The sequence below is a fragment of the Balaenoptera musculus genome, chromosome 14 (genome assembly GCF_009873245.2).
Source record: "Balaenoptera musculus isolate JJ_BM4_2016_0621 chromosome 14, mBalMus1.pri.v3, whole genome shotgun sequence".
In the NCBI taxonomy this organism is placed as follows: Eukaryota; Metazoa; Chordata; class Mammalia; order Artiodactyla; family Balaenopteridae; genus Balaenoptera; species Balaenoptera musculus.
In genome coordinates, this window is record NC_045798.1 from 38,396,335 (window position 1) to 38,422,568 (window position 26,234).

The 26,234-nt window shown below is 34.7% G+C and overlaps 1 protein-coding gene across 1 annotated transcript in view; it reads right to left on the reverse strand.

The window, feature by feature from the left end:
* Positions 1-26,234, reverse strand: part of ROCK1 (Rho associated coiled-coil containing protein kinase 1) — a 150,526-nt gene that overhangs the window by 36,443 nt on the left and 87,849 nt on the right. The window contains exons 10-16 of the mRNA XM_036823051.1: positions 23,825-23,984; positions 19,455-19,515; positions 16,001-16,089; positions 13,873-13,921; positions 9,141-9,276; positions 7,060-7,151; positions 6,715-6,961 (exon numbers count right to left, since the gene is read on the reverse strand). Of these exons, the coding sequence (XP_036678946.1) occupies positions 6,715-6,961; positions 7,060-7,151; positions 9,141-9,276; positions 13,873-13,921; positions 16,001-16,089; positions 19,455-19,515; positions 23,825-23,984 (834 nt within the window). The remainder of the gene's footprint in view (positions 1-6,714; positions 6,962-7,059; positions 7,152-9,140; positions 9,277-13,872; positions 13,922-16,000; positions 16,090-19,454; positions 19,516-23,824; positions 23,985-26,234) is intronic.

The following is a 26,234-nucleotide window of genomic DNA, read 5'->3' on the forward strand; positions in this document are numbered from 1 at the left end:
TAAAAATAAGAAAAGTAAGACCTCCTGTTCATTGGCAGACAGCATTTAAGAGTGAAAAGGAAAACCACAGAGTGGAAGAAGATAATTATGGTACATGAATTTGATAGGGACTAATATCTAGGGCTTCCACAAACCAACAAGAAAAAAGCAAACAATCCAATAAAAAAAGGTGGGGGGGGGCAAAAGACTTGAAGAGCATATCACAAATTGCCAATAAACATGTGAAAAGTTGCTCCATCTCGGACACCAGGGAAATGGAAACTAACCCCTAAGGAAATACCATCAGGCACCACCTGAATGGCTAAAACAGTAAGACTGACCAAACTCAGTGGGGATGAGTACTATCCTTGAGGAGGCAGTGGAACAACCAGAACTCTCATACATTGCTGGTGAATGTAAACTGGTGCACCTACTTTGAAATACTTGGGTGTATTTACTAAAGCTAAATATACTCTATGGCTCTGCCACTTCTAGGTATATACCAAAAGGAAGCATATGTATGATTACCAAAGACTATGTACAAGAAAGTTCATATCAGCATTATTCATAATAATCCCCAAATGGAAACAATCAGAATATCTGATTTAAAAGACATCACCACAAAATAACTGATAAATTGCAGTGGTCATACAAAATACTTGGAGTACTATACAGCAAGAAGAACAAACTACTGCCATATACAACAATACGGATGAACCTCACAAACAATGTTGAATGAAATAAACCAGAAACAAAGGAGTGTTTTCTGCATGATTCCATATATAAAAGTTCAAAAACAAGCAAAACTAACTTACGTGTTAGAAGTCAGAACAGTGATTACTTCTAGGAAAAGGGGTTAGTGACTAAGCGGAAGTACAAGGGAACTTCTGGGCTGCTGGTAATATTCAGTTTCTATATGGGTGTGTTCATGCTGTGAAAATTTTTCCAGATACATATTTTTTATTTATTTTAATATGTACAGATATGTTAAGTCTCAAAAACAAACTCACTGTGAAAAATCTAAATATGTTAAAATCCCCAAATATGAAATCTACTATCTAAATTTGAGGCCCATCAACTATATATAAAAATTAAAAATAAAGGAATGGGGACTTCCCTCGTGGTGCAGTGGTTAAGAATCTGCCTGCCAATGCAGGGGACATGGGTTCGATCCCTGCTCCGGGAAGATCCCACATGCTGCAGAGCAACTAAGCCCGTGTGCCACAACTACTGAACCTGCGCTCTACAGCCCGCGAGCCACAACTACTGAGCCCATGCGCCACAACTACTGAAGCCCATGTGCCTAGAGCCCGTGCTCCGCAACAAAAGAAGCCACCGCAATGAGAAGCCCGCGTGCCGCAAGGAAGAGTAGCCCCCGCTTGCTGCAACTAGAGAAAGCCCACATGCAGCAATGAAGGCCCAATGCAGCCAAAAATATAAATAAATTTTAAAAAAATTTTTATATATATAAACAAACAAACAAACATAAATAAACGGGCAAGATACAACAGGAAAGTGCAAATTAAAGGAAAAACCCCTCAAGGTCAGATATATTTAATATCATCTATAATACAATTTTAATCCAGTAAGAAGATACAGAAGTCATAAAACCTTAACACACCAAACAATGCTGCATTAAAAATATACAAAAGCAGGGTATTATGAAATATCCACAGCTAACATCATACTTAATAAACAATACAAAAGGAAAACTAAGACAATTCCATTTATAACAGCATCAAAAAGAACAAAATACCTAGGAATAATTTAACCGAGGAGGTATAAGACTTGTACACTGAAACTAAAAAAAAAAAAAAAAAATGTTGAAATGAATTTTTTAAATACCAAAATAAACGGAAATATATCCTGTGTTCATGGATTAGAAGACTTAATATGTTAGGATGGCAATACTACCCAAAGCAATCTATAGATTCAATGCAATCCCCATAAAAACTCCAAAGATATTTTATGCAGATATGGAAAAGCAGATCCTCAGATTCATATGGAATTACTTGCAGACCAGAATATCTAAAACAGCATTGAAAAAGAACAACAAAGCTGAAGAACTCAAACTTCCCATTTCAAAACTTGCTGTAAAGCTACAGTGACCAAAACAGTGTGGTACTGGTCTAAGAACAGACATACAGACCAAGAGAATAGAATTGAGAATCTAGAAACAAAACTGTATACCTATAGCCAATTGATTTTCAACAAGGATGCCAAGACCATTCAGTGGGGGAAAAAGTAGTCTCTTCAACAAGTGGTACTGGGACAACCAGATATCCACATGTAAAAGAATGAAATTGGACCCCTACGCATCATACCATATACAAAAATTAACTCAAGTTAGTCAGAGACCTAAATATAAATGCTAAAACCATACAACTTTTAGAAGAAGACACAGGGGTAAACCTTCATGATCCTCAATTTGGCAATGTATTATGATATGACACCAAAAGCATAAGCAACATATATTAAACTGGACTTCATCGAAATTAACTTTTGTACATCAAAGGACATTATCAAGAAAAGTGAAAAGACAAACTACAGAAGGGGTGTAAATATTAGCAAATCACACACCTGATAAGGTCTAGTATCCAGACTCTTAAAAGTCAACAATGAAAAGACAAAAGACCCAATTAAAAAATGGACAAAGGACATGAGCAGACATTTTTCCAAAAAGGATATACAAATGGCCAATAAGCACATGAAAAGATGCTCAATCTCATTACTCATTAGGTAAATTAAAGTCAAACCCACAGTGGGACACCACTTCATACCCACTAGGGTGGTTATAACCAAAAAGAGTTAAATATCAAGTACTGGCAAGGATGTGGAAAAACTGAAACCCTTGTACAATGCTGGTGGGAACATGAAATGATGCAGCCATTGTGGAAAATAGTCTGGAAGTGCCTCAAAAGTTAAACACAGCATTAGCACATGATCCAGCAATTCTACACCTAGATATCCAAAAGATCTGAAAACAAGTATTCCAATAAATACTTGTACATGAATTTCATAGCAGTGTTATTCACAATAGCCAAAAGGTGGAAACAACTCATATGTCCATCAACAGATGAACAGCTAAACAAAATGTGGTGTATACATACAACAGATTAGCCATAAATGAATGAAGTACTGATACATGGTACAACATCAATCTTAAAAATATGCTAAGTGAAAGAAGCCTGATACAAAAGGTCACATACTGTATGATGTCATTTATATGAAATATCCAGAACAAGTAAATTCAGAAATATAAAACAGATTGGTGGTTGCTAGGGGCTAGGTAGAGGGGCATATAAGGAAGGAAAACTTAATGGGTACAAGGTTTTCTTCTGGGTTAATGAAAATGTTTTGGAACTAGATAGACAGGTGGTTTTACAACACTGTGAATGTACTGAATGCCACTGAATTGTACACTTTTAAATGGTTAACTTTATGTTATATGAATTTCATCTCAATAAAACAATATTAAAAAAAGCTGTTAGAAATACAAGGGGGCTATGAGAAAAAAGACTACAGTCATAGTGTTAACTTTTAAAATACGTTTAAAAATTTGGCAAATCAAAGACACAAAGAATAAATGGAGTCTTAGAAAACTGGTTAGCTTAGAAAATGGATCTACTGTTTTTCTTCCAAAAGTCAAATCCAAAAACATGCCAAGTAAAAAACTTACACAATTTCCAAATGCCCATGTAACAGTTAAAAACAAAACAAAAGTGCATTACACTATGATATACTATTCCCTCAGCCTATTTCTCTATAGACATGAAGCTAAGAATGTTTTTTTCATTTTTAAAGGGTTGTAAAAAAGCAAAAAATAAGAATATGTAACAGAGATCGTATGTGGCCCACAAAACCTAAAGTATATACTATCCAATTATACTTGGGAAGTCATTTCCCATACACATGAAGAAGCTTCTGCTCAATACTGTACATGGAGAGCATTCAACTAGGAAACAGTTGTTACTGTGCCACAAGGCTAGCCTCCCAAACTATAAGAAATTTATACCTGAGGGATCTGAAATGTCTTAAACCATAAAAAATCAACGTAAAAATTTTACGTGTGCATGTATGCATGTTTTACCACAATGCACCTTGCATGTTGAGGCTCATATAAGTTTTGTGCTTTTTAATGTGTGTGAACTTTGATTCACATTTAAATTAAAAAATAAACCTTAAAGCATTGAAAAAGGATAAACATCAACAAAAGGTCATGCTATGAATCTTCCTTAACTTCACCAATATCTAAAAAACAGAGTCAGTTAAACCCATTGTTGATGAACACAACAATGACCATTGTTGACCGTCTCATCCTTGAAAGCAAGCACTTCAAGCTCAGCGTTATCTGGAAAATCACAGACTTAAAGAATTTTAGAATTGAAAGAATTTATAGGGGTCACCTAATCTTCTTGGTTTATAAATAAAGCAGAAGTGACCTGCACACAGCTAATAAGCTGTATATGAAGAGGCCTAGAGAAGCAATTTAAGGAAGTGGAGTATGAGGCTTTTCTAATACATATAATGAGGATACTTTCTTGGTTATATTCAGATCTATTTTAAGCCTAGTCCCTGAGAAATAAGATTGCAGAACACTCCTCAGTTAAGAACCAATGGGAGATCCTAATTTCTGTTTCCAAAGTCCAAAAACTGACCCCGACCTCTCTCCGCAGAATTACAGCTAATCATCAAGCCCCATGAGACCCCAAACTATGTTCACATCCTGTGACTTAGGTTAAAATGGACTATCCCACCCCCTACTTTTCTCTGAAAGATCTGGCAACTTCCATGCATATCTGTTTTGATTAGGTAGTATGGATGCTGTTGCTGACAGAAACAGAAAAAAATGTGAGAAGTGGAAGCCAGGAATCTTGTTGAAAACAAAATGATTTTATTACCATGACCAGTTTGTGAGTCTAAAAGGAAACTTTTAGACCACAAAGGCTGCTGATATCTCTAGTCCTAACCTTTCCAAGAACCGAATTCTTTATTTGCAATGGGATTCCCTTTCTGCAGTTTAATTTCTATTTCTACCAACAATGCGTGAGGAATTCCCAGGTTTTAACAGTGATAATCTTCTCTGCCTGGTTAGTTCCACTTTGAGTAAGACTTTTGTGAATTGGGCACTTTTAAAAATTAAGTTTTCAGGGACTTCCCTGGTGGCGCAGTGGTTAAGAATCTGCCTGCCAATGCAGGGGACACGGGTTCAATCCCTGCTCCGGGAAGATCCCACATGTCGCAGAGCAACTAAGCCCATACGCCACAACTACTGAGCCTGTGCTTTAGAGCCCACAAGCCACAACTACTTAGCCCACGTGCCGCAACTACTGAAGCCCGCGTGCCTAGAGCCAATGCTCCACAAGAGAAGCCACTGCAATGAGAAGCCCGTGCACTGCAACAAAGAGTAGCCCCCGCTCGCTGCAACTAGAGAAAGCTCGCACACAGCAACAAAGGCCCAACGCAGCCAAAAAATAAATTAATTAAAAATTAACTTTTCAGTAACTGGCTATAAAATTGGAAATATCCACATTACCTCCATCACAAGGGTGCCTGAGAGAGTGAAGAAATTACAATTTGATACAAATTATCCTGAAACAGAAAGAATGCTAACCATTTTCAGTATTAGCAAGGTTATTTTCTTTCTTTTTCATTGAAGTATAGTTGATGTACAATATTATATAAATTACAGGTGTACTATACAGTGATTCATAATTTTTAAAGGTTATACTCCATTTACAGCTATTATAAAATACTGGCTATATTCCCCAGGTTGTACAATATATCCTTGTAGCTTATTTTATACCTAATAGTTTGTACCTTTTAATTGCCCCTCCCCCCACTGGTAACCACTAGTTTGTTCTCTATATCTGTGAGCCTGCTTTTCTGTTATATTCACTAGTTTGCTGTACTTTTTAGATTCCACATATAAGTGATATACAGTATTTGTCTTTCTCTGACTTATTTCACTTAGCATAATGCTCTCCAAGTCCATCCATGTTGCTACATATGGGAAAATTTCATTCTTTCTTTAATGGCTGAGTAGTATATTCTGTAGTATATATATACCACATCTTCTTTATCCTTTCGTCTGTTGATGGACATTTAGGTTGCTTCCCTATCTTGGCAATTTCCATAGTGGCTGCACCAATTTACATTCCCACCAACAGTGTATGGGGGCCAAGGTCATTTTCTTTATGAGGACAATATGATCAAAAATATATTACCTTACATACTTAAAAATTAAGATGGTAAATTTTATGTTTTTAGCTACAATTAAAAATAAAATATAAATTTAAAAAATTACCTTCCATTGATAGATAGATAAACAAAATGTGGTATATATGGTATAAATACAATGGAACAGTATACAACCTTGAAGAGGAAAGAAATTCTGATACATGCCACAACATGGATGAATCTTGAAGACATTAAGCTAACTGGAATAAGACAGACACAAAAGGACAAATAATAACTTCTATGAGGTAGTCAAATTCATAGAGACATAAAGTAGAATGGTGGTTACCAGGGGCTGGGGAGAGTGGGAAATGGGGAGTTACTGTTTAATGGGTATAGATTTTTTTAGTTTGGAATGATGAAAAAAGTTCTGGAGATGGACAGTAGTGATGGTTGCGTGACAATGTGAATGTATTTTATGCCACTGAACTGTATACTTAAAAATGGCTAAAACAGTAAGTTTTATGTCTATTTTATCAGAGTAAGAAAAAATATTACCTTGTAGGTCTCCAATCATCTCAGAATCATGACCTCTGTCTCTTCGTTCAGCTTCTAATACAGCTTGCAGCTGGTAATAATCCTTGTCCATCTGTGACTTGGAATTCTCCAAAATTCTGCTTCTCTCCTGCAATTCTCTATTCAAGGACTCTAGCTGAGTAATTGATTTGCTCATCTCGGTGTGACTCTTCCTTAATCTTACAGCTGTGTCTGATTCTGTCCTAAGTAAGTCATTGGCTTCTTCTAGCTAATTAAAGAAGAGAGCAAGAAAATAGTTTTTTACAAAAACACAGTCAAACTTATTTTGATTTAAAAAAAAAAAAAAACCTCACTCCAAAAACTTACCTGCTTTTGTAATTGCGCCAGCTTCTCATTAGCAAGGTGTGAATTCTGACTGACTTTCTTTAAGTCTTCCAACTGATCCTTTAATGTAGAAACTAGAAAATGAAGGAATAATATGTAAGTTTTCATAGAGAAAACATATAAATCCCTTTTAAAAAATGAAATTTGGTCTTAGGCCATAAAAGTCAGCTATATTAGGTCCATATTCCATCTTGGAAGTACCTACATTTTAAATGTATCAAAAAAGTAGAGCACTGTTTTATAGTACAGAATGCAAAAACAGATTTGTTTCCACTGCTGTAATATTTTAAATTCTTTTATTCCTTTCATAAAGGTTAATCTATTAGTGAAATGATATAAAGCTAATTTTAATATTATCTATTTTTGAATAGTACAAATCTTTGATTAGTTCAATTATTTTTAAAATGGTTCAACTAGTGGCAGGGAAGGAATAAAGACGCAGACATACAGAATGGACTTGAGGACACAGGGTGGGGTGGCAGGGGGGAGCTGGGACGAAGGAAGAGAGTAGCATTGACATATATACACTGACAAATGTAAAATGGATGGCTAGTGGGAAGCAGCCGCATAGCACAGGGAGATCAGCTCGATGTTTTGTGACGACCTAGAGGGATGGTATAGGGAGGGTGGGAGGGAGATGCAAGAGGGAGGGGATATGGGGATATATGTATACATATAGCTGATCCACTTTATTATACAGCAGAAACACAACACTGTAAAGCAATTATACTCCAATAAAGATGTAACTAACTAAATAAATAAAATGCTTCAAAATTCAAAAGGTACCAAATGGTGTATAGTATAGCATGAGTCTTTCTCCCTCCACGTCGTCTCCCAGCCCCTCTGGCTCTCCTCCCCAGCAACAACTATTACTAATTTCTTGCATATCCTTCCTAAGATAGTCTGTGTATCCATACCCTAATATATAAAAACACAAATATATATATATATATGTTTTCACATGCATATCTATATATACACACACACACACTTAAACATATATAGATAAGCAATCTTGTTTTAAACAATCTGTACTTTTTTTGGTGAAGATACATTTTAGAGATTCTTTTATAACAGTTTATAAAGAGATACTTTATTCTTTTTTAAAAAATATTTTTAAATTCTTTTTTTAAAATTAATTAATTAATTTATTTATTTATTTTTTGCTGTGTTGGGTCTTCATTGTTGTGCGAGGGCTTTTCTCTAGTTGGGCTACTCTTCATTGCGGTGCATGGGCTTCTCATTGCGGTGGCTTCTCTTGTTGCGGAGCACAGGCTCTAGGAGCGTGGGCTTCAGTAGTTGTGGCATGTGGGCTCAGTAGTTGTGGCTCACGGGCTTAGTTGCTCCGCAGCATGTGGGATCTTCCCAGACCAGGGCTTGAACCCATGTCCCCTGCATTGGCAGGCAGATTCTTAGCCACTGCGCCACCAGGGAAGCCCAAGAGATACTTTATTTTTTTATAAAATGCGTAGTATTCTACCATATATACTAAAATTTATTATACCACTTGATTACATTTACATTGTTTATAATTTTTGCCATTTTAAACAATTCTAAAATGAATAGCTTTGTTTCTATATCAGTATGCATGTGCACAAGTGTATGTGAAATAAATTTCTAGAAGTGAAATCACTGGATCAAAGGATGTAGAAAGCTATTTTAAATTTGTAACACTAATATCAAAAATTCTAGTCTTGTTGTTCTAAAATGTGGCTACTTGTTAGGAGTGCCTAGAGAGCTTATTAAAAATACCAATGCCCAGTCCACGTGTCTAGATCAATTAAATTAGAATTTCTGAAGTTTAGGCATTAGTTTTCTTTGAAGTTTCCCAAGAAATTCCAATATACACACAAGGATAAAAATCACTACTCTAGCTAAAACATTACTACTGAATTTAGTATGTTATACATAAATTTTGGGACATGGGTATTTAGCTCTTGAGGTGTCTTAGGACTGTGGCTTCAAAAATATATAACAGGCACTAAATTTAAGACCACCTCAAGATGAAGACCTCAAGATAGTGTTAGAAATTCCAGTGTTTTTCAAAGGAAGTAACAATTTACCTTCATTTTCTACATTCCTCCTCTTCTCATTTTCCTGTTCTGCTTTTCTTTGGTACTCATTAATTCTATGCTGTAGCAACATTTTCTCCTTCTCAATCTGAGACACTGTAGATTCTAGGTTTCTTCTTTGATTCCCCTGAAATTATGAGAAAAGTTACCACTACAATTAATACTCCTCATTTATTCAAGGGAATACTCTGTTATTTTTTAATAAAGTACACAATTACTTAAGATAGATATTTTGGTTTCAAAATCAGATAATACTTCCTAACAACAACAACTTTCTAATAGTAGAATTAGCTTGCCTTAGAAGAAAACAGTGAGAATCTCCTTATTTTAACTAGACATACAAAATTTTCAGAGATTTTTAAAAAATTCCTGAATATAAAAAACCCTATGAATCTTGTCAGACTGAAGGTCGAACACATTGTATTCGAACACATTAAGATGAACACATTGTATTATATTACCAATATTTTGGTTTATTTACAATCCTAAATTTTAAGACATGAAATATAAAAGGCATCAGATAATAACTACATATTTGATAATTAAATGGTGCAAAACTCAAATGATACCAAAGATTAGAGTGTTTGTAGTAAGTTCACCAGTCCCTGTATGAGGTCTCCCTTAATCCCCTCCCTATCTCTGTAACAACTTACCTTTCCTAAGATGTTCTATGTATGTACCTACTAATGCATATTCAAAAGTAATGAAAGAAATATTTATTTTAGAAAATGAAACTAAGGGGAGGGGAGGGTTAAAGAAAAAAATACTCCAAATTCCACAACTTAAAAAAATGTATCTTCTGTTTCTGAGTTACCACTATCAGCATATTCTGCTTTTGATGCTTCATTTTTATCTTTAAGACTCCACACTGGACCAACCTCCTTTATAGTGCATGCTTCTCTGGGCTTTTCCATTTTTAAGTGAAATCCATCTTTTAAGTAAGATGCTGTCAGAGAGATTTAGTAAAATTTGACAGAGATCATCCAAAATCTTTCCAATTGTAAGATTTTATCATTCTAACTTTTATATTTTCATTTTTAAATTTTGAAATTTAAAATTCTACATTTCAGAAGTTGCAAAGACAGTACATGTACCCTACCAGTCAGTTTCCCCTAATAGTTACATTAACAATGGTACAATAACAAAATCAGGAAATTGATATTGGTATAAAGCATGTGTAGTTCGATGTCATTTTATCTCATGTGTAGATTCATGTAACCACCACCACAATCAAGATACAGAACTGTTCCATCAGCACAATGATCTCCTTCCAGCCACTACTTATAGCCACATGCATCCCTCACTTCTCCCACCACCTATATCCCTGGCAACCAATAACAGGAGGTCCTCCATCTGTATAATTTTGCCATTTTGAAAATGTTATATTAATGGAATCATACAGTATGGACCTTTTGAGATTAGCTTTTTACATTCAACAAAATATCCTTGAGATCGATCCAAGTTGCTGTGTGTAACAACAGTTCATTTTCCCAGTCTACAGCGTCTTCATCCTCTTATCAGGGTCTTTCACAGAGAAAGTTTTGATGAAGTCCAAGTTATTGAATTTTTTTCCTTATACGGATCATAGTTGTGGTATAATGTGTAACTCTTCACCAAGCTGCAGGTCCCAAGGACTTTCCCCTATTTTTTCCCTAGAAGTTTTATATTTGTTATGTCCCTATTTAAATCTATGGTCTGTTTTAAGTTAATATTTGCATAAGATGTGAGACTGAGGTTGAGGTCCATATCTTGGCCTATGAATACCTAATTGCTCCAGCACCACTTGCTAAAAAGACTATCCTTCCTCCACTGAATTGCTTTTGCACCTTGGTCAAAATTCAGCGGGCCATGATTGAGGGATACTGATCCATAGTTTTCTTGGTAGTACTGTCTTTGCTAGATTTTGGTATCTTGGTAATTCTAGCCTCATAAAATTCACTGGGGAATGTTCCCTTCTTTTATATTTTCTAGAAGAGAGAGTGTATAATTGGTGTTAATTCTTCTTAAAACACTTGGTAGGGACTTCCCTGGCGGTCCAGTGGTTAAGACATCCCCTTCCAATGCAGGGAGTGCGGGGTTTGATCCCTAGTCAGGGAGCTAAGATCCCACATGCCTTGGGGCCAAAAAACAAAAACAGAAAACAGAAGCAATACTGTAACAAATTCAATAAAGACTTTAAAAAATGGTCCACATCAAAAAAAAAAAAAAATCTTAAAAAAACACTGGGTAGAACTCTCTAGTAAAGCCATCTGTCCTGAAGATTAATTTTTGGGGGAGCTTTTAAATTATGAATTCACTTTAATAGTTATATAGGGCTATTCAAATAATGTATTTCACATTGTGTGAGTTGCGGCAGTTTGTATTTCTGGAGGAATTAGTCCGTTTCACCTAAATATTACACTTACTTGTTTGGAACTGTTTATAGTATTTCCTTAAGAATTTTTTTTTTTTAATATCTGTAGAGTCTGTAGGAATATGCCCTGTTTTATTCCTGATACTGATCATTTGTGTCCTTTCTTTCCTTTGACAATCTTGCTAGAGGTTGGTCCATTTTGTTGATCTTTCCAAACAGCTGGGTTTTTATTATCACTGATTTTCTCTATTATTTTTCTGTTTTCAATTCCACTGATTTCTGCTCTTTATTTTTCCTTCCTTCTCCTTGCTTTGGGTTTATTTTGCTTGTCTTTTTCTAGGTTCCTGAGGTAGGAGCTTAGATAACTGATTTGAGACTTCTCATCTTTTCTAATGAAAACATTTAGTGTTTACATTTCCCTTAGAGCACTATGTTAGCTGCATCCCACAAATTTTGATGTTTTATTTTCATTTTCATTGTTCAAATATTTTTAAAAGATGAAGATCCAAAACTTTGAAAAATAACTTTATGAGATATAATTAACATTCCAAAGTATTTTTTCATTCCCCTTGAGACTCTTTGACCTATGGATTATTTAGAACTGTGTTGTTTAGTTTCCACGTGTTTGTAGATTTGCCTAATACTTTTCTGTTATTCATTCTGGTTTGGTCACATTTTGGTCAGAGAACACACTCTGTATGATTTTAATTCTTTGAAATCTGGAGAAGTTTGCTTAGGATGTGGTCTATCTTGGTGTGTGTTTCTTTAGTGCTTGAAAAACATGTGTCCTTTGCTATTGCTGGGTGGAGGGTTCTACAAATGTTGAATAGATCCTATTGGCTGATGGTGTGGCTGAGTTCTCCTATATGTTTGCTGATCCTCTGTCTAGAGAATGGTATTTAAAAAGTCTCCAACAGTAATTGCAGATTTGTCTACTTCTCCTTTCAGTTTTATCAACTTTTGCTTCACAAATTTTGTAGCTCTTCTGTTTGATGAATACAAATTTAGGAAAGTTACATCTTCTCAGAGGACTGACATTTTTGTCATTCTGCAATGTCCCTCTGCCCCTGGTAATTTTCTTTGTCCTAAAGTCTACTTTACCTGATATCAATATTGCCATTGCTACCTTCTTTTTGCTAATGCTTACATGCTGTATTTTTCCATCTTTTTACTTTTAACTTGGCTATATTGTTACATTTGAAGAGAGTTTCTGGTGGACAGCATACAGGTAGGTAATTTTAAAAAATCTACTCTGACAATCTATCTTAATTGATGTTGCATTTAATTTACATTTAATATAATTACTGATATGTTAGAGTTAAGCCTCCCATTTTGTTTTGTCCCATGTATTCTTTCTTGTCTTTCTGTAGGTTACTTGAACATTTTTTGGAATTCTATTTGATTTACTAGTGTTTTTAAGTGTATCTCTTTGTATAATTTTTATCAGTGGCTGCTCTAGGTATTACATTATATTACTAGTGTTGGCATATTACCAGTTTGACTAAAGTGTAAAACCTTACCTCCCTTTACACCCATTTATAATTGTCTTAAAAATTTCTTCTATATACATGGAGAACCACATTAGACAATGCTGTCATTTCTGCTTCAACTGTCAACTCTAACATAAAAGAACTTAAGAGGAGAAGGAGAGTGAGAGTGTAGTGTGTTTACCCATATTCTAGAACCACGTTGAAATTTTAGTACATAAATTTCAGTTCAGTGGTTCTTTTTTTTTTTTTTTTTTTAAAGATTGATTGATTGCTATGTTGGGTCTTCGTTTCTGTGCGAGGGCTTTGTCTAGTTGCGGCAAGCGGGGGCCACTCTTCATCGCGGTGCACGGGCCTCTCACTATCGTGGCCTCTCTTGATGCGGAACACAGGCTCCAGATGCACAGGCTCAGTAACTGTCGCTCACGGGCCTAGTTGCTCCGCGGCATGTGGGATCTTCCCAGACCAGGGCTCGAACCCGTGTCCCCTGCATTGGCAGGCAGATTCTCAACCACTGCGCCACCAGGGAAGCCCACTTCAGTGGTTCTTAATAGTTGAATTTGTCTGTCTCTTTCTGCTACAGTTCCAGATTCAATTTCTGATCTGTTGCTCCTTTCTCACCTTTCAACTATTAAGAACCACTGAACTGAAATTTATGTACTAAAATTTCAACATGGTTCTAGAATAAAACCACACAAAAGAAACTAAAGTATAATCTAATTTCACTTGAACCTGCAGCTCCAAAGTGAGGCTTTCATCATAATTCTTTGGTCCTGTTCTGTATTGCAACCTATAAAGTTCAAATGTAATTTTCTCAGAAAACAATCTGAAAAGAGGGAAAAAGTCTCAAAAAGGAAAATTCTGATTAGAAAACAAAAAGTACCTCTTCATCCAATTCTTTCATTATCTTGTCGAGTTTTATGTTTGAAGTTCTGTAAAAGCAAAAGCAATACAGATTATAGATATATTTACTTTTTATAGCTTGGGGTGAAACACCACATTCCTTACTTTTCCATTTAGCTAAGATTTCTTAACCTTTCTTGTGTGTGCTGTGGATCCCTTTGGCAGTCAGTCTGGTGAAGCCTATGGCATTTTCTCAGAATAATATTTTAAAAGCACAAAATAAAATACATAGGATTAAAAGAAACCAAAATTATACTGAAATACAGTCATAAACTTTTTTAAAAAAGTATGATTCATTAATATATGCATTTTATTAATATATTAAATAAGATCTAGCAGCAGTAATTTTAAAGTAGTAATGAGCATAAATGGTATTTAGAGATAAATAACAACTGCATTCTGAGATAATATTTGTGATTTCTATTGGTAATAAAAAATTCACAGCTACTGCTAATAACTGTGGATTATTCACTGTGTTCATAATTAAAGAAAATGCTGAATTTCAGCTAAAGGTTACAGAAAAGATTCACGTTTGTCACCCAAGTTTAAGGACCTCGATTTCCATCCATGGATGCTTTAGGAGAGGTCTATGGATTCTAGATTAAGGATCCCTGAATTCCCTCATGCAATACTCGCTACTAAACAAAGATTAACCATTTAACCTTTAATATAAGAGTAAGTAAATGACGGGAAAGGTGGCATATATAAAGCAGTTAATGCACCACTTGGCAACTTGGGCAAAAATCTGAGATAAACTGAAAGTGTATTATTATCTCCATCACAATTCATTTTTGGGGCTCTAAACCTATTTCTGAGCTTCAGATCTGTAGTACATGCAACGTTTCATATGGATGTCTTACCAAATAGCTCATTCAGCATGTCCAAAGCTAAATGAATTCCCTCTGCCCAGCGACCCCTCCCACAATACCAACCTGCTTCTCCTCTACTGTCCCAAAGTAAAGCACTCTGCCTGGGAATCCTCCTTGACTCATCTTCCTCCCTCATTCTCATTTAGGTGAATAAATGTCAAATGCTGCCTAATTAACCAGGGAGTTCTTTTTTAAAAGCAAATTTGATCTTTTGTTTTATTTTTAAGTTTAATAACTTTTAATGTTTTTTCATCCCCTTAGGATAAATCCCAAATTTCTTAGCTTTTCAAAGACAGAGTGTTTTAAGATCTAGACTCTGTCAACCTTCCCAGTTTCATCTCAGGCCATCCCCCCCACCACACACACACCCATTTTCACATGATTATTGGCCACTTTGGCCACTCTTATTTCCTCCTTAAATTGATCCCTACCACCACCACTACCACTAATTTGTCATTTGCCTTTTAATTTTAACTATAGAAACTGCTCAACATTTATGTAATAATATCTATCCATTTCCTCTCCTTATTTCTATGTTTTATACCTAGAAATTCCTTCCAAATACTGGGCTCAGTTAATTATTTCCTTAAAGTGCTTTTCTAAAAAAAGCTTATATTAGATGCTTAACTATTTAATCTATAAGGAACTGTAGGTAGTGAGCAGTTTACTTGTTTCCTCTCCCCCACTCACAAAATTGCCAATTTTCTCAATTCCATTTTTTTGAATACTTAATCTGTTACCGGTTTTTCATTTATTCAATACTATCTACTAACAATATAATAAAGTGTTATTGTTTGTAATTAATAAGTAACTAAGCATTATGCTAGGTTATTTTAAATTATCTTGATCATTTTATATTTTCATAAATATATAGGCTCTTATTAAATTTAGACTCATAGGGAAAAAATCTGAAAAAAGTACTGCTATAGCAAATCACAGTGGAAATTAAGAGTGTCTGCACCAAAAATTTATTGAATTTTAATCTTCAACAACAGCTACATTTTAGAAAGCATCTTATTTAATGTAAACTAGTTTTCCCTTTCTGTCAGCTAATTAAAATGGGAGAGAAAATCAATAAACCAGGCACTAAGTGAATATTCTTCACTGAATGTATATCAATAGCAATCTTTACATCTCTGCCTTACTTCCATCTACTTTCAAGGGTTTATAGAGTACAAGCTTTAAAATCAGCAGTTGCTATACAACTTTTAATGTGAAAAACATAAAGTATATTCTCACCTGCACTTCTGCTCCATTTCATCTTTTAATTGCATTTCATTATGCAACTGTTCTTCCAGCTTATAAATTGTTTTTTGCAAATTTTCCTGCTTTAATTAAAAACAACAAAAACTTATTCTACTAAGAATATTCATAGAGAATTTTAAAATAGCAAGTTTATATTACCATTTTATACCTGTTTACAAGGGAATTATCTGATCCAATCTTACCTTTTTCCTTTCTATCTGAAATTTTTATTATTAATTTAACAAACATTTTTTTCCAACACCTACTAATATGTCAGGTGCTGTGGTAGGCATTAGTAACACAAAAATTAAAAAGATTTGGTCCCCATTCTCATAAAGCTAATAGTTCGATAGTGGGGCACAGGGGAATAGGAGGGTGAAAAGAACCTACAATAACCCAGACATATACACAAAATATTATAATATAATGTGGTAGGTACTAATAAAATTATATATAAGGTGTACTGAAGAAGAGAAGAGGTCACATCTAATTCTGCCTTGAAGATGGAATGTTTGAGATGAGACCTATAAGAAGAGAGGTATTTACCAAGCAGAGGAAGTGAAAGAAGGAATGCATTTTAGCTAAAATGAATGAGTCCAAAAGTAGAGAGAAAGAAAATGATTGGAAAATGGGAAGAAATCAAGTCTAGGCAGAGCAAAGAACATAACAGGGAGAACGAATCACATAAAATCTGAAAGGGCAAGTGGGACTATGATCCTTGTATGCAGAAAAGGAGTTGGGTACTTTAACCTATAAACACTTTAAAAGGGGAAATGACAGAGTATTGGCATTTTAGAAACATCATTTTGGTAATAAGGTGAATAGAGAGCAGAGAAATTCTAGGCAAAACAACCAATTAATAGACAGTTCAGGCAAAAAGAGTATATAGGTCTGATATAAGGCAGAAGCTGTAGAAATGAAGAGGAAATGGATAACTGTGTCAGTCAAAAGGCAGAATTTATAACCCAGCAACTGATTAGAAATAGAACAGAGTAGCATTACAAAAGATGGGTGACACAAAAAGAACTGCTGGTGAGGGGATGGAGAGAGGAGAAGTGTGAGTTAGGCTTTGGCCTAGGTTGAAGTGTGTGAAAGATGTGCAGGAAGAGAAGTCCAGTCAGAGAGAGAGAAAAGATTCGGGTATGGAGTTCAGAGGAGCAAGCCAGACACACATGAGATTAACTACAGAAAATGAGCAGAGAGCCAAGATCAGAACTATCTTGAGAAACATTTAATAATTATGGGGTTGGGGGGAGAGAGAAGGGGAGGAGATCCTGCAAAGAGGACTGAAAATAAAATCCAGAGGTAGAAAGAGAAAAAGAAGGAAATAATGAGAACATGAAAGTTCTTAAAGTTCCAAGGAGGAAGGACTGGTCAGTGTCAAATGCAGCAAAAAAGAAAAATAAGATACAGAATGAAAAATATTCATCATATTTGGCAACTGCAAAGTTGTTCACTAGCATCTCTGCTAGAAGGCTTTCAGGGAAGAGTTGAAAATTAAATTAGTTGATTTTTGTACTTAGTTCTAGGTTAACAGAAATAGTAGGCACACAAGCATTTTCTTCTTCCCCTGTGATCTTAACCAGAGCAAAAGATAAAAGCCACTGACAGAAACTTATGGCAGTCACCATTGAACAAGATCAGCCCAAAGAAAACAGGATTCCACTGAATTATTTTTAAGTCCTAATGTACCTCTAAACTTACAGATAAGTAATACAGTGAGAGTGGGGTTATAGCAGCTCCTTATTGTCACCATCTCCAGGTCAAATGTGCTTTAATTTTGAAGATTTCTGAGCCCCTATTAGCTATATAATTTGGCAAATAGCTCTACTGGGATGAGAATTTAAAAGAGAAAAATGGTCATAACAGCTAACCAGTACTCGCATAGTTCATTCTCCTTTTTCTCACCTTCCCTTCCCACCATATGTTCTCTCACATTTAAGAGTAAATATACGAAGGAGAAAGAAGAATTCTGTCAGCTTTTAAAAATGATTGCTGCCTACACCTCATCTCAGTTACAAATATGGAGGCTATAGCACACAAAGAGCTCAAAGAATGCTCTAAGGATGACCAGATAATTATTTCTGGTATATTTAAGAAAAGTCCTGGTTAACCCAAAAGGGCCTTCTCAATGTAAGCAAATAAAAAATTTTAATCCTCTGTCTCACGAACATGAGCTATTCTAACAATAAAAAGAACTCATGTCTCTAATATTCACTTCCTACAGGAATTCACTTTTCAGTGGTCAAATTAGAAGATGCTCACTGTACTGGTTATTCTCCATTTGCCACCTCTCCCTTCCAGCCTTGAAGACCCATCCTCTGACCTTCTTTGCCTTCAAATTTACAGACTGCATTAACTGGGCTCTGTTGTCCTATGATTTTAAGCTTGGTTTCAGCATTCAGGAGACACCAGCTGGAAATCAGTTGGGAGAAATGAAACATCCGTTCTCCCCACACTCTTCTTGCCTTACCACAGCTCTGGCAGTGTTCTATGTTCTACGCTCCTCTTTCATGAGTCTACGCATTTTCTCTGAGCTGTGGTAACAAGATTTGTCTCTTCTTGTCCCTTCAGACTAAGGGCAATGGCTTCCCACTGCTGTCAATCAATGGCTGCTTTAGCTCCCTTTATTTATTGCTCCCCTTAATCCTACGCATAGCACCATTAATAGTCCCTTCATTAAACTCTCTTCGCTTAATAAATAAACAAACAAAATGTGGTATATGCATATAACAGAATATATTAAGCCTTAAAAAGGAATGAAATTCTGATACATGCTACAACATGCCTGAGCCTGAAGGACATTAAGAAAAATAAGCCAATCACAAAAGTCAAATACTGTATGATTTCACTTACATGAGTTACCTAGAATAGTCAAATTCATAGAGACAGAAAGTAAGGATAATAGTTAATAGCGGTTGAAGGGAGAGTGGAATGCAGAGTTATGGGCACAAAATTTTAGTCTGGGATGAAGAAAAAGTTCTGGAGATGATGGTGGTGATGACTGCACAACAACGTGAAGGTGCTTAATGTCACTGAACCGTACACATAAAAATGGTAAAATGGTAAATTTTGTGTTATGTAAATTTTAGCACACACACACAAAAACTCTCATTTAAATCTTTTGAATGTGCCATTTGTTTCCCTGTCAAGACTCTTACTGATACACTGATTTATCATAAATTCCTAATTCCAAAGATTAAAAAGACCACCTCTGTCAATCTGTGTAGCAATGTATAGTTTACTAACTGCCTCCACATATAATATCCCATTTGATATTCAGGCAAGAAATCAAACAGGAGAGGAAACAGTAGATAAAAAGTGCTATAAAAATTTAAGATCACTAACTACATATTCTGAAGCAATGCATGTTTAATTAGTATCATGCATACAAAATACATTATCCACAAAACAACTTTTAAAATAATAACAATAAGAAAATACCTACCAAGCTTTTATCCACATTAGAGCTAGTTCTGTTTTCATTAGGATTTGCTGAAGATAAGTATCTAGGAAGAAAATAGTTTTTAAAAGAAAACAAAAAACTCTTTAATATCTAGTAACAACCAGTAACAAACACTATATGCCTATCTTTTGTACTTGCTCTGCTTTTAAAAATTGAGTGCAGGTTCTTAATTCTTTATTTTAGAAACATAACAGAAATGATACATATATTAAATAAAACCCCCAGTTAGGTCTGAAGCAGCACTCTGTAATCATATACCTTAATATCCCTGCAGCAAAATATATGAATATTCATACCAAAGAGAATAAATAAAAACCATAAAATAGTCTCAACTTAGTTCAGATTAGGTTTTTGGCCATGACAGCAGGTTATGGCAGGTTTTGCCACCAAACAAATCACTAAAAAACTTTTAGTTTTTAGAGCTTTTGGATTTAGAATCAGGAATAAGGAATTGTTGACTTCTACAGACATGTGCACAATTCCTCCCCACTGCCCCCAGTTATCCTTCAGTCAAGAATGATATTGCCAGGGAGTTCCCTGGCAGTCCAGTGGTTAGGATTCAGCGCTTTCACTGCCGTGGCCCAGGTTCAATCCCTGGTCGGGGAACTGAGGTCCCGTAAACTGCGCAGCATGGCCAAAAAAAAAAAAGAATGATATTGCTTTTCTGGGCAAAAAAGTTAAGAGTTTTTGTGTAAGTGGTTGAAATAACAGAACCGAAGTTCTGAAGATGTCCTGCTAATCTTCTGTGACTCTAAGCCTTGCAGAGTTTGTTAAATTCAATATAAAGTTAGAATTACATACAAATACAAGATATTAGTGATCTTTAGAGGTCTTCTTTAGACATCTTATCAGATTACCAAACAGATATAAACAGATCATATAAAAAATTTTTCTACACAATCAAATGTTAGGTAAAGGTAAGATACTTCTGCTACTTCCTTTACCATCCTATGACTGCCACTATTACTACATCTATATCACCACTACAGTTACCACCTTGGTTAACCAGTAGAGCTCCCTCAAAAAGAGGTCAAATAGCTACAGTATACTTCACAGCTGTTATGGGGCAGTTGTTAACACACTAGAAATAATTAATTCATAGTGAAAAACAGAAGATAATCAAGTGTCCTTTAAGTACCATTAAACATATATAGCAGTGCTCTAAAAGAAACAGCAGGAAAATATGTCATTTCCCATGTTTTTCTTGGAAAATTATTCAGATCAACCACAGAATCAAATATTCAGGAGACAATAACAAGGGCTATGTAGCAGGTTTGTAGAGAAAAGGTCCCATATAACAAATGACAACTTCTAGTATAGTGCAATTTCATTCCATTGACTATAAAGTGCCTCAGAAATTCAGTGTGAGATTCTGCATTATGTGATATAAATAAAAGCATACAGCAACACCAGTAGAATCTGAATTAGATAGATCAGACTACTTGATCTCTAATTTATCTTCTAAATATAATATGCTATATAAGTAAAGTTGATGTTTAGCCTTCTGCAAAGTTAGTAACATAAAGTTCTCTGAATACAGCCCTGGAAATGTAAGGATACCAATGTACACATCCATTCATTCTTCCACTTCTTTTTTTTCCTTTCAAGGTTCTTTTTCATATTATACTGTTGCTTTTATATAGAATCTGGTCATTTAGGTAAACTTTTTATGAAAGAGGTGTTAGATTATTAGGAATATAACTAAAAGTTTAAGGCTGTTTTTTTTTTTTTTTAAAAACCATCTTAATATGGTTTTTAAAGGCACAGGCTTTTTATTTTATTTTTTTTTAAAGATTTATTGATTGATTGATTACTATGTTGGGTCTTCGTTTCTGTGCGAGGGCTTTCTCTAGTTGCGGCAAGCGGGGGCCACTCTTCATCGCGGTGCGCGGGCCTCTCACTATCGCGGCCTCTCTTGTTGCGGAGCACAGGCTCCAGATGCGCAGGCTCAGTAGTTGTGGCTCACGGGCCTAGTTGCTCCGCGGCATGTGGGATCTTCCCAGACCAGGGCTCGAACCCGTGTCCCCTGCATTGGCAGGCAGATTCTCAACCACTGCGCCACCAGGGAAGCCCAAGGCTGTTTTTAAAATGTTTATAATTCAGCTATACTTCAACAGTAAAGATCTCTGTCCTTGTATGTTTGGATTTCAGAAGTAAGAATCTCAGAAGTCTTTAATTTCATGCAATTCTAAATTATACTTACATATTACAGTAAGGCTAATTAATATTTCGCTGATTCTTTCTTTATTAAGAGCAACCATACCTCCAACCAAACATGTAAGAAACAATTACTAAACAAGGTGGTGATATTTAAGAACAGACTACAACTTCTACTTTTAAGAAATTCAGAAATTAGTTTGGGATATGAAACACCTGAATACAAGGAAAAATCATGGAACATAATCTAGTGTATGACAATGTATCAATAGTACAAAGAATATATATATATAATGCTTATTTAATTCAAGATTACCTTTGTGCAGAGAAAGTAATAACTTTTGTGCGGAAAAGTAATTAACTGCTGAACTCTATTACAGAAAATCCAGAAACACTGGGGGGGTGTTTATATCAACATGTTGAGTGTTTCAGAAACCAAGCCAGAGAATAACTGATAAAAATATAAAATTTAGGGACTTCCCTGGTGGTCCAGTGGGTAAGACTCCGTGCTCCCAATGCAGGGGGCTGGGGTTCGATCCCTGGTCAGGGAACTAGATCCCACATGCATGTCGCAACTAAGAATTCACATGCCGCAACTAAGAAGCCTGCATGCCACAGTGAAGATCCCACATGCTGCAACTAAGACCCAGTGTAGCCAAAATAAAAAAATTTTTTTAAATAAAAAAAATATATATATAATTTTTTTAAAAAGAAAAAAAAAGAAAGGATGCTGCAGCAAACACACCACTTTGAAGGTTCTCTGTGTATTTCAATATAAAATAGCTCCAATATAATATTCATGGAGTATTAGGGAGGGAAGAAGGATTAAAATATTGCTCTTTTCTAGGGGTCAAAACTCAAGTACTACCTACTTGGTGACACAACAAAAGTATTCTAACATCTAAAGAACAAAATTATTGTCTTACAGTTGGATTATTGGAGAAATTTCATAAAGCAAGACTAAATTGAACTCCTGTTTTCTAAACTGAATTACCCTCTTATAAAAAGTTTTGACTAAAATGACAAGATGCTTCACTTTAAAAAGTTAGCTATAATAACCTCAAATTTAATCATTACTCCAAGCAATTCAAATATCTAATACCATTCTAATGGAGTATAATTTGATTAGAGATACATATTTTAAAATAAGTTTATCAAGCAGATTTAACACACCCAGTTAATGGTGCATATAGTTCACTTTTATATATTGGTATGGTATTTTGTTTAGAGTTCTCTCGTGTAGTACTTGCCAACCTACATTGTACAACTTATCCATTTCCTCACTAGGATATGAGCATCTCAAGAGAAGATAATTATATCTTATTAATCCTTCTCCCTGCACCTTGGTGCTTAGTATATACCTGACAAAGAGTAGGTTGTCAAACATGTCTGTTGAATGAATGCCCAGCATATGAAAATAATGTTAAATGTTTAACTTGTATCTGAAGTCCATTAGAAAAGACTAAAACTAATATTAGCTCATACTAATGATAAAAGTAACTAACATTAAAAAAAAAAAAAAAAAAAAAAAGTAACTAACATTGAGTGCTTACTCCATGCAAAGCATTGTTCTAAGTGTTTTACTGTGTTTTGACTTACTTAACCCTTATAACAACCCTGAGACACGTATTGTTATTATTATCCCCGTCATCCCTATTTTTGAGGAAATGGAGGCATAAAAAAGATGAAAGTTATTTGCCCAAGGTCACAAGGTCTTACATGATGTAAAACATAATTCATTTAGTAGTTTTAGGGAGGAATCACTTAATTTTTGAAGAACTGAAAACTACAGGCCTTTCGTAACATCAATATAGTGATGATAATGCTAGAAAACTGTATGTTGTTCCAAAATGTATTATAAAAGCAGAACTCTTCGGATAACATGATTAACCAAAATATCAGTATTAAGAGAATCTCTTGACCTATTAATTGTTGTAACTTGAAGATATATAGGGTATCATTCAGCAAAGAATTTCTGAAAAACAATATCCTGAGCATGGATGAGTCTGAAAGATATTAAATATGAAATTGGAAATCTAATGCATTGTTGAAAAGTGGCATAATAATATATCTCTTTATACACCATTAAATCTACTTTAAATGTTCTTAAAGTGATTTTTAGATATCCCTAAGAAAATAACATGACTACAATAAAGTCAGTACCTACTCCAAATATCAATGTGTAGCATACTTACCTACGATTGCTATAATATGTAAATCCTACAAAGGGTAGTTGATTGCCAACAAAAGCTTTAGGTATAGGGAATGTTTCTTCATCTCCTTTATCTTCTTCCAAGTCATCAAAGTTACTTGTGTCAATGTCACTACTTAAATCAGGTACAACTGGCGCTACAGCTGAAAACAGAAACAAAACTGAAGCAATGATTCTGTACCAACTACTAATGACTTCCTACATACAAATAACTTGTGAACCACAAATTCCAAATGGGTTGAACCCCATTACAGTAAGCTTTATTAGGATTATTAATCAACAGGTATTGATCATTAATTATGTAATTCGTGAACCAATTATCTTCAAAGTCACCTATAATTATCATCTATACCTCCAGTTTAATTTGAATATTACAAGTCAAGTATTATTAAGGTTTGTTTTAAAATACACTGTAGTATAAGATGTGCAAAAGCAGTTAGGACTACAGAAAAGACTTTTCAGAAACTATAGCATGACAAATCGTACTCAAAGTTGATTACTTTCAAATGCAGTATTTTGCTCGTTAATCTGCTCTACAGCAAACTAGAAATCAAAGTTACTTCTTAGTGGTCCTGGGTATAATTAATAATTTGTTACTGAAATATTTTTACTCATCTAGAATCTAGATGATCAGTATTCCCCTCCCCCCGACTCAATATCTCTATAAGAGCAAAGTATTTTTTTTTAATTGAAGTTGATTTACAATACTGTGTTAGTTTCAGGTGTATAGCTAAGTGATTCAGTTATATGTATGTGTATACACATATATATGTATATATATATGTGTATTTTTGTTTTTTCAGATTCCTTTCCATTATAGGTTATTATAAAATACTGAATTGGAGCAAAGTATTTTGAATTATATTTTCAGACTAGTTACCTTCCCTGAATTAAGTGATTAAGGGACAACTCAGTGAACTATTTATGAAATGGCTATTGGGAAAAGACAGCAGGGATATAAAACCTTAACACAGAATCTTCAAGAGTTTTAAATTTGATGGGGAGCAAGACCCACACATACTTAATAACATAAAACTGTATGTGGCAATGCAAATATTCATGACACAGAAGAAAATACCATATGACACTAGTACTAAAGCAATTATACTCCAATAAAGATGTTAAAAAAAAAAAAAAGAAACTAGTACTACAAATATCTTCTTTTGGAGCTTAAATACGCTATAGAAAGTACAGCTAAAAATAAATTTCAGGAAAAAAGTTTTTTAAAGATACAGGAGTATAATAAAACATCACTGAAATGTTATCATCAAAATATTCAATAATTATTTTGATACAATCATCTCATGTTCCTTTAGAGAAAAAGATAAAGAAGAGTAAACAAACAAAAACTAACTGACCTGATTTTACAATCTTAATTTCTTATATAAAGGAATCACGGTTCTATTGAATCGTCTGGGTATTCCAGGCAAGAAATAACTATTGTTGTGCATCTCAGATACAGTGAACTATCAGATAAATTTGGGAATGAAACAACACATTTAACCAAAAGAAGCTGTAGTACTAACAGCGAATGAGAAAAGAGCTTTTCCACCATTTTCTTTCCTTAATGGCCAAGAGAACTGCCCAACTAGATGATTCTAGCTTCCTGATCTTAATTGACTAATTTGTAAAATGAGGGGAAAAAAGGGTTGTCACTCCTTGTGAAGTACATGGTCTTGGCACAAATTTTACCTTAAAACAGTGGTTCTCAATCAGGGACAGTTTTGGCCCCTCGGGGGTATTCAGCAATGTCTGAATATGTCAGAAATGTCTGGGTACATTTTTTTGTTGTCATAACTGGGGAAGGGATGCTACTGACATCTGGTGGGTAGAGACCAGGGATACTGCTAATCATCCTACAATGTTCAGGACAACAGATACGAGAAAGATTTCTCTGGTCTAGTGTTGAAGGTGAGAAATCCTGCTTTAAAATTATCATATAAGATAGATTTTAAAAGGAAGCAGAGCAAGTTTTGGTGCATTTTCTCTTGCTGTTTCAGATGGACCTAGTCTTTTTATAGATGACATACCATCTTAGAGTAGTTTTAAAATGAGACAAGTATGGGATACAAGTATGGGAAATCCTGGGAGAATTATAAAAGTAATTATTTCTGCTTCTAAATTAAGATGTTTAGGCTTTACATAATACCATATAATCATGCCAGAACTAATAAATAAAGAAGGATAAATTTAGCTTTACTGAATTACCATCAATATATAGAGTGTTCCATTTATAAAAAATTTACCTTTCAATAAATAACTGGTAATATAGGAATCATGTTCCATAAAAAACAATCTAACTGATGTCACCAAAAATGGCAGAAGAGGGAGCTCTAAGAAGCTGCCCTTCCACTGAAGTAACTAACCATTAAGCTCACAAAACTATCAGGAAC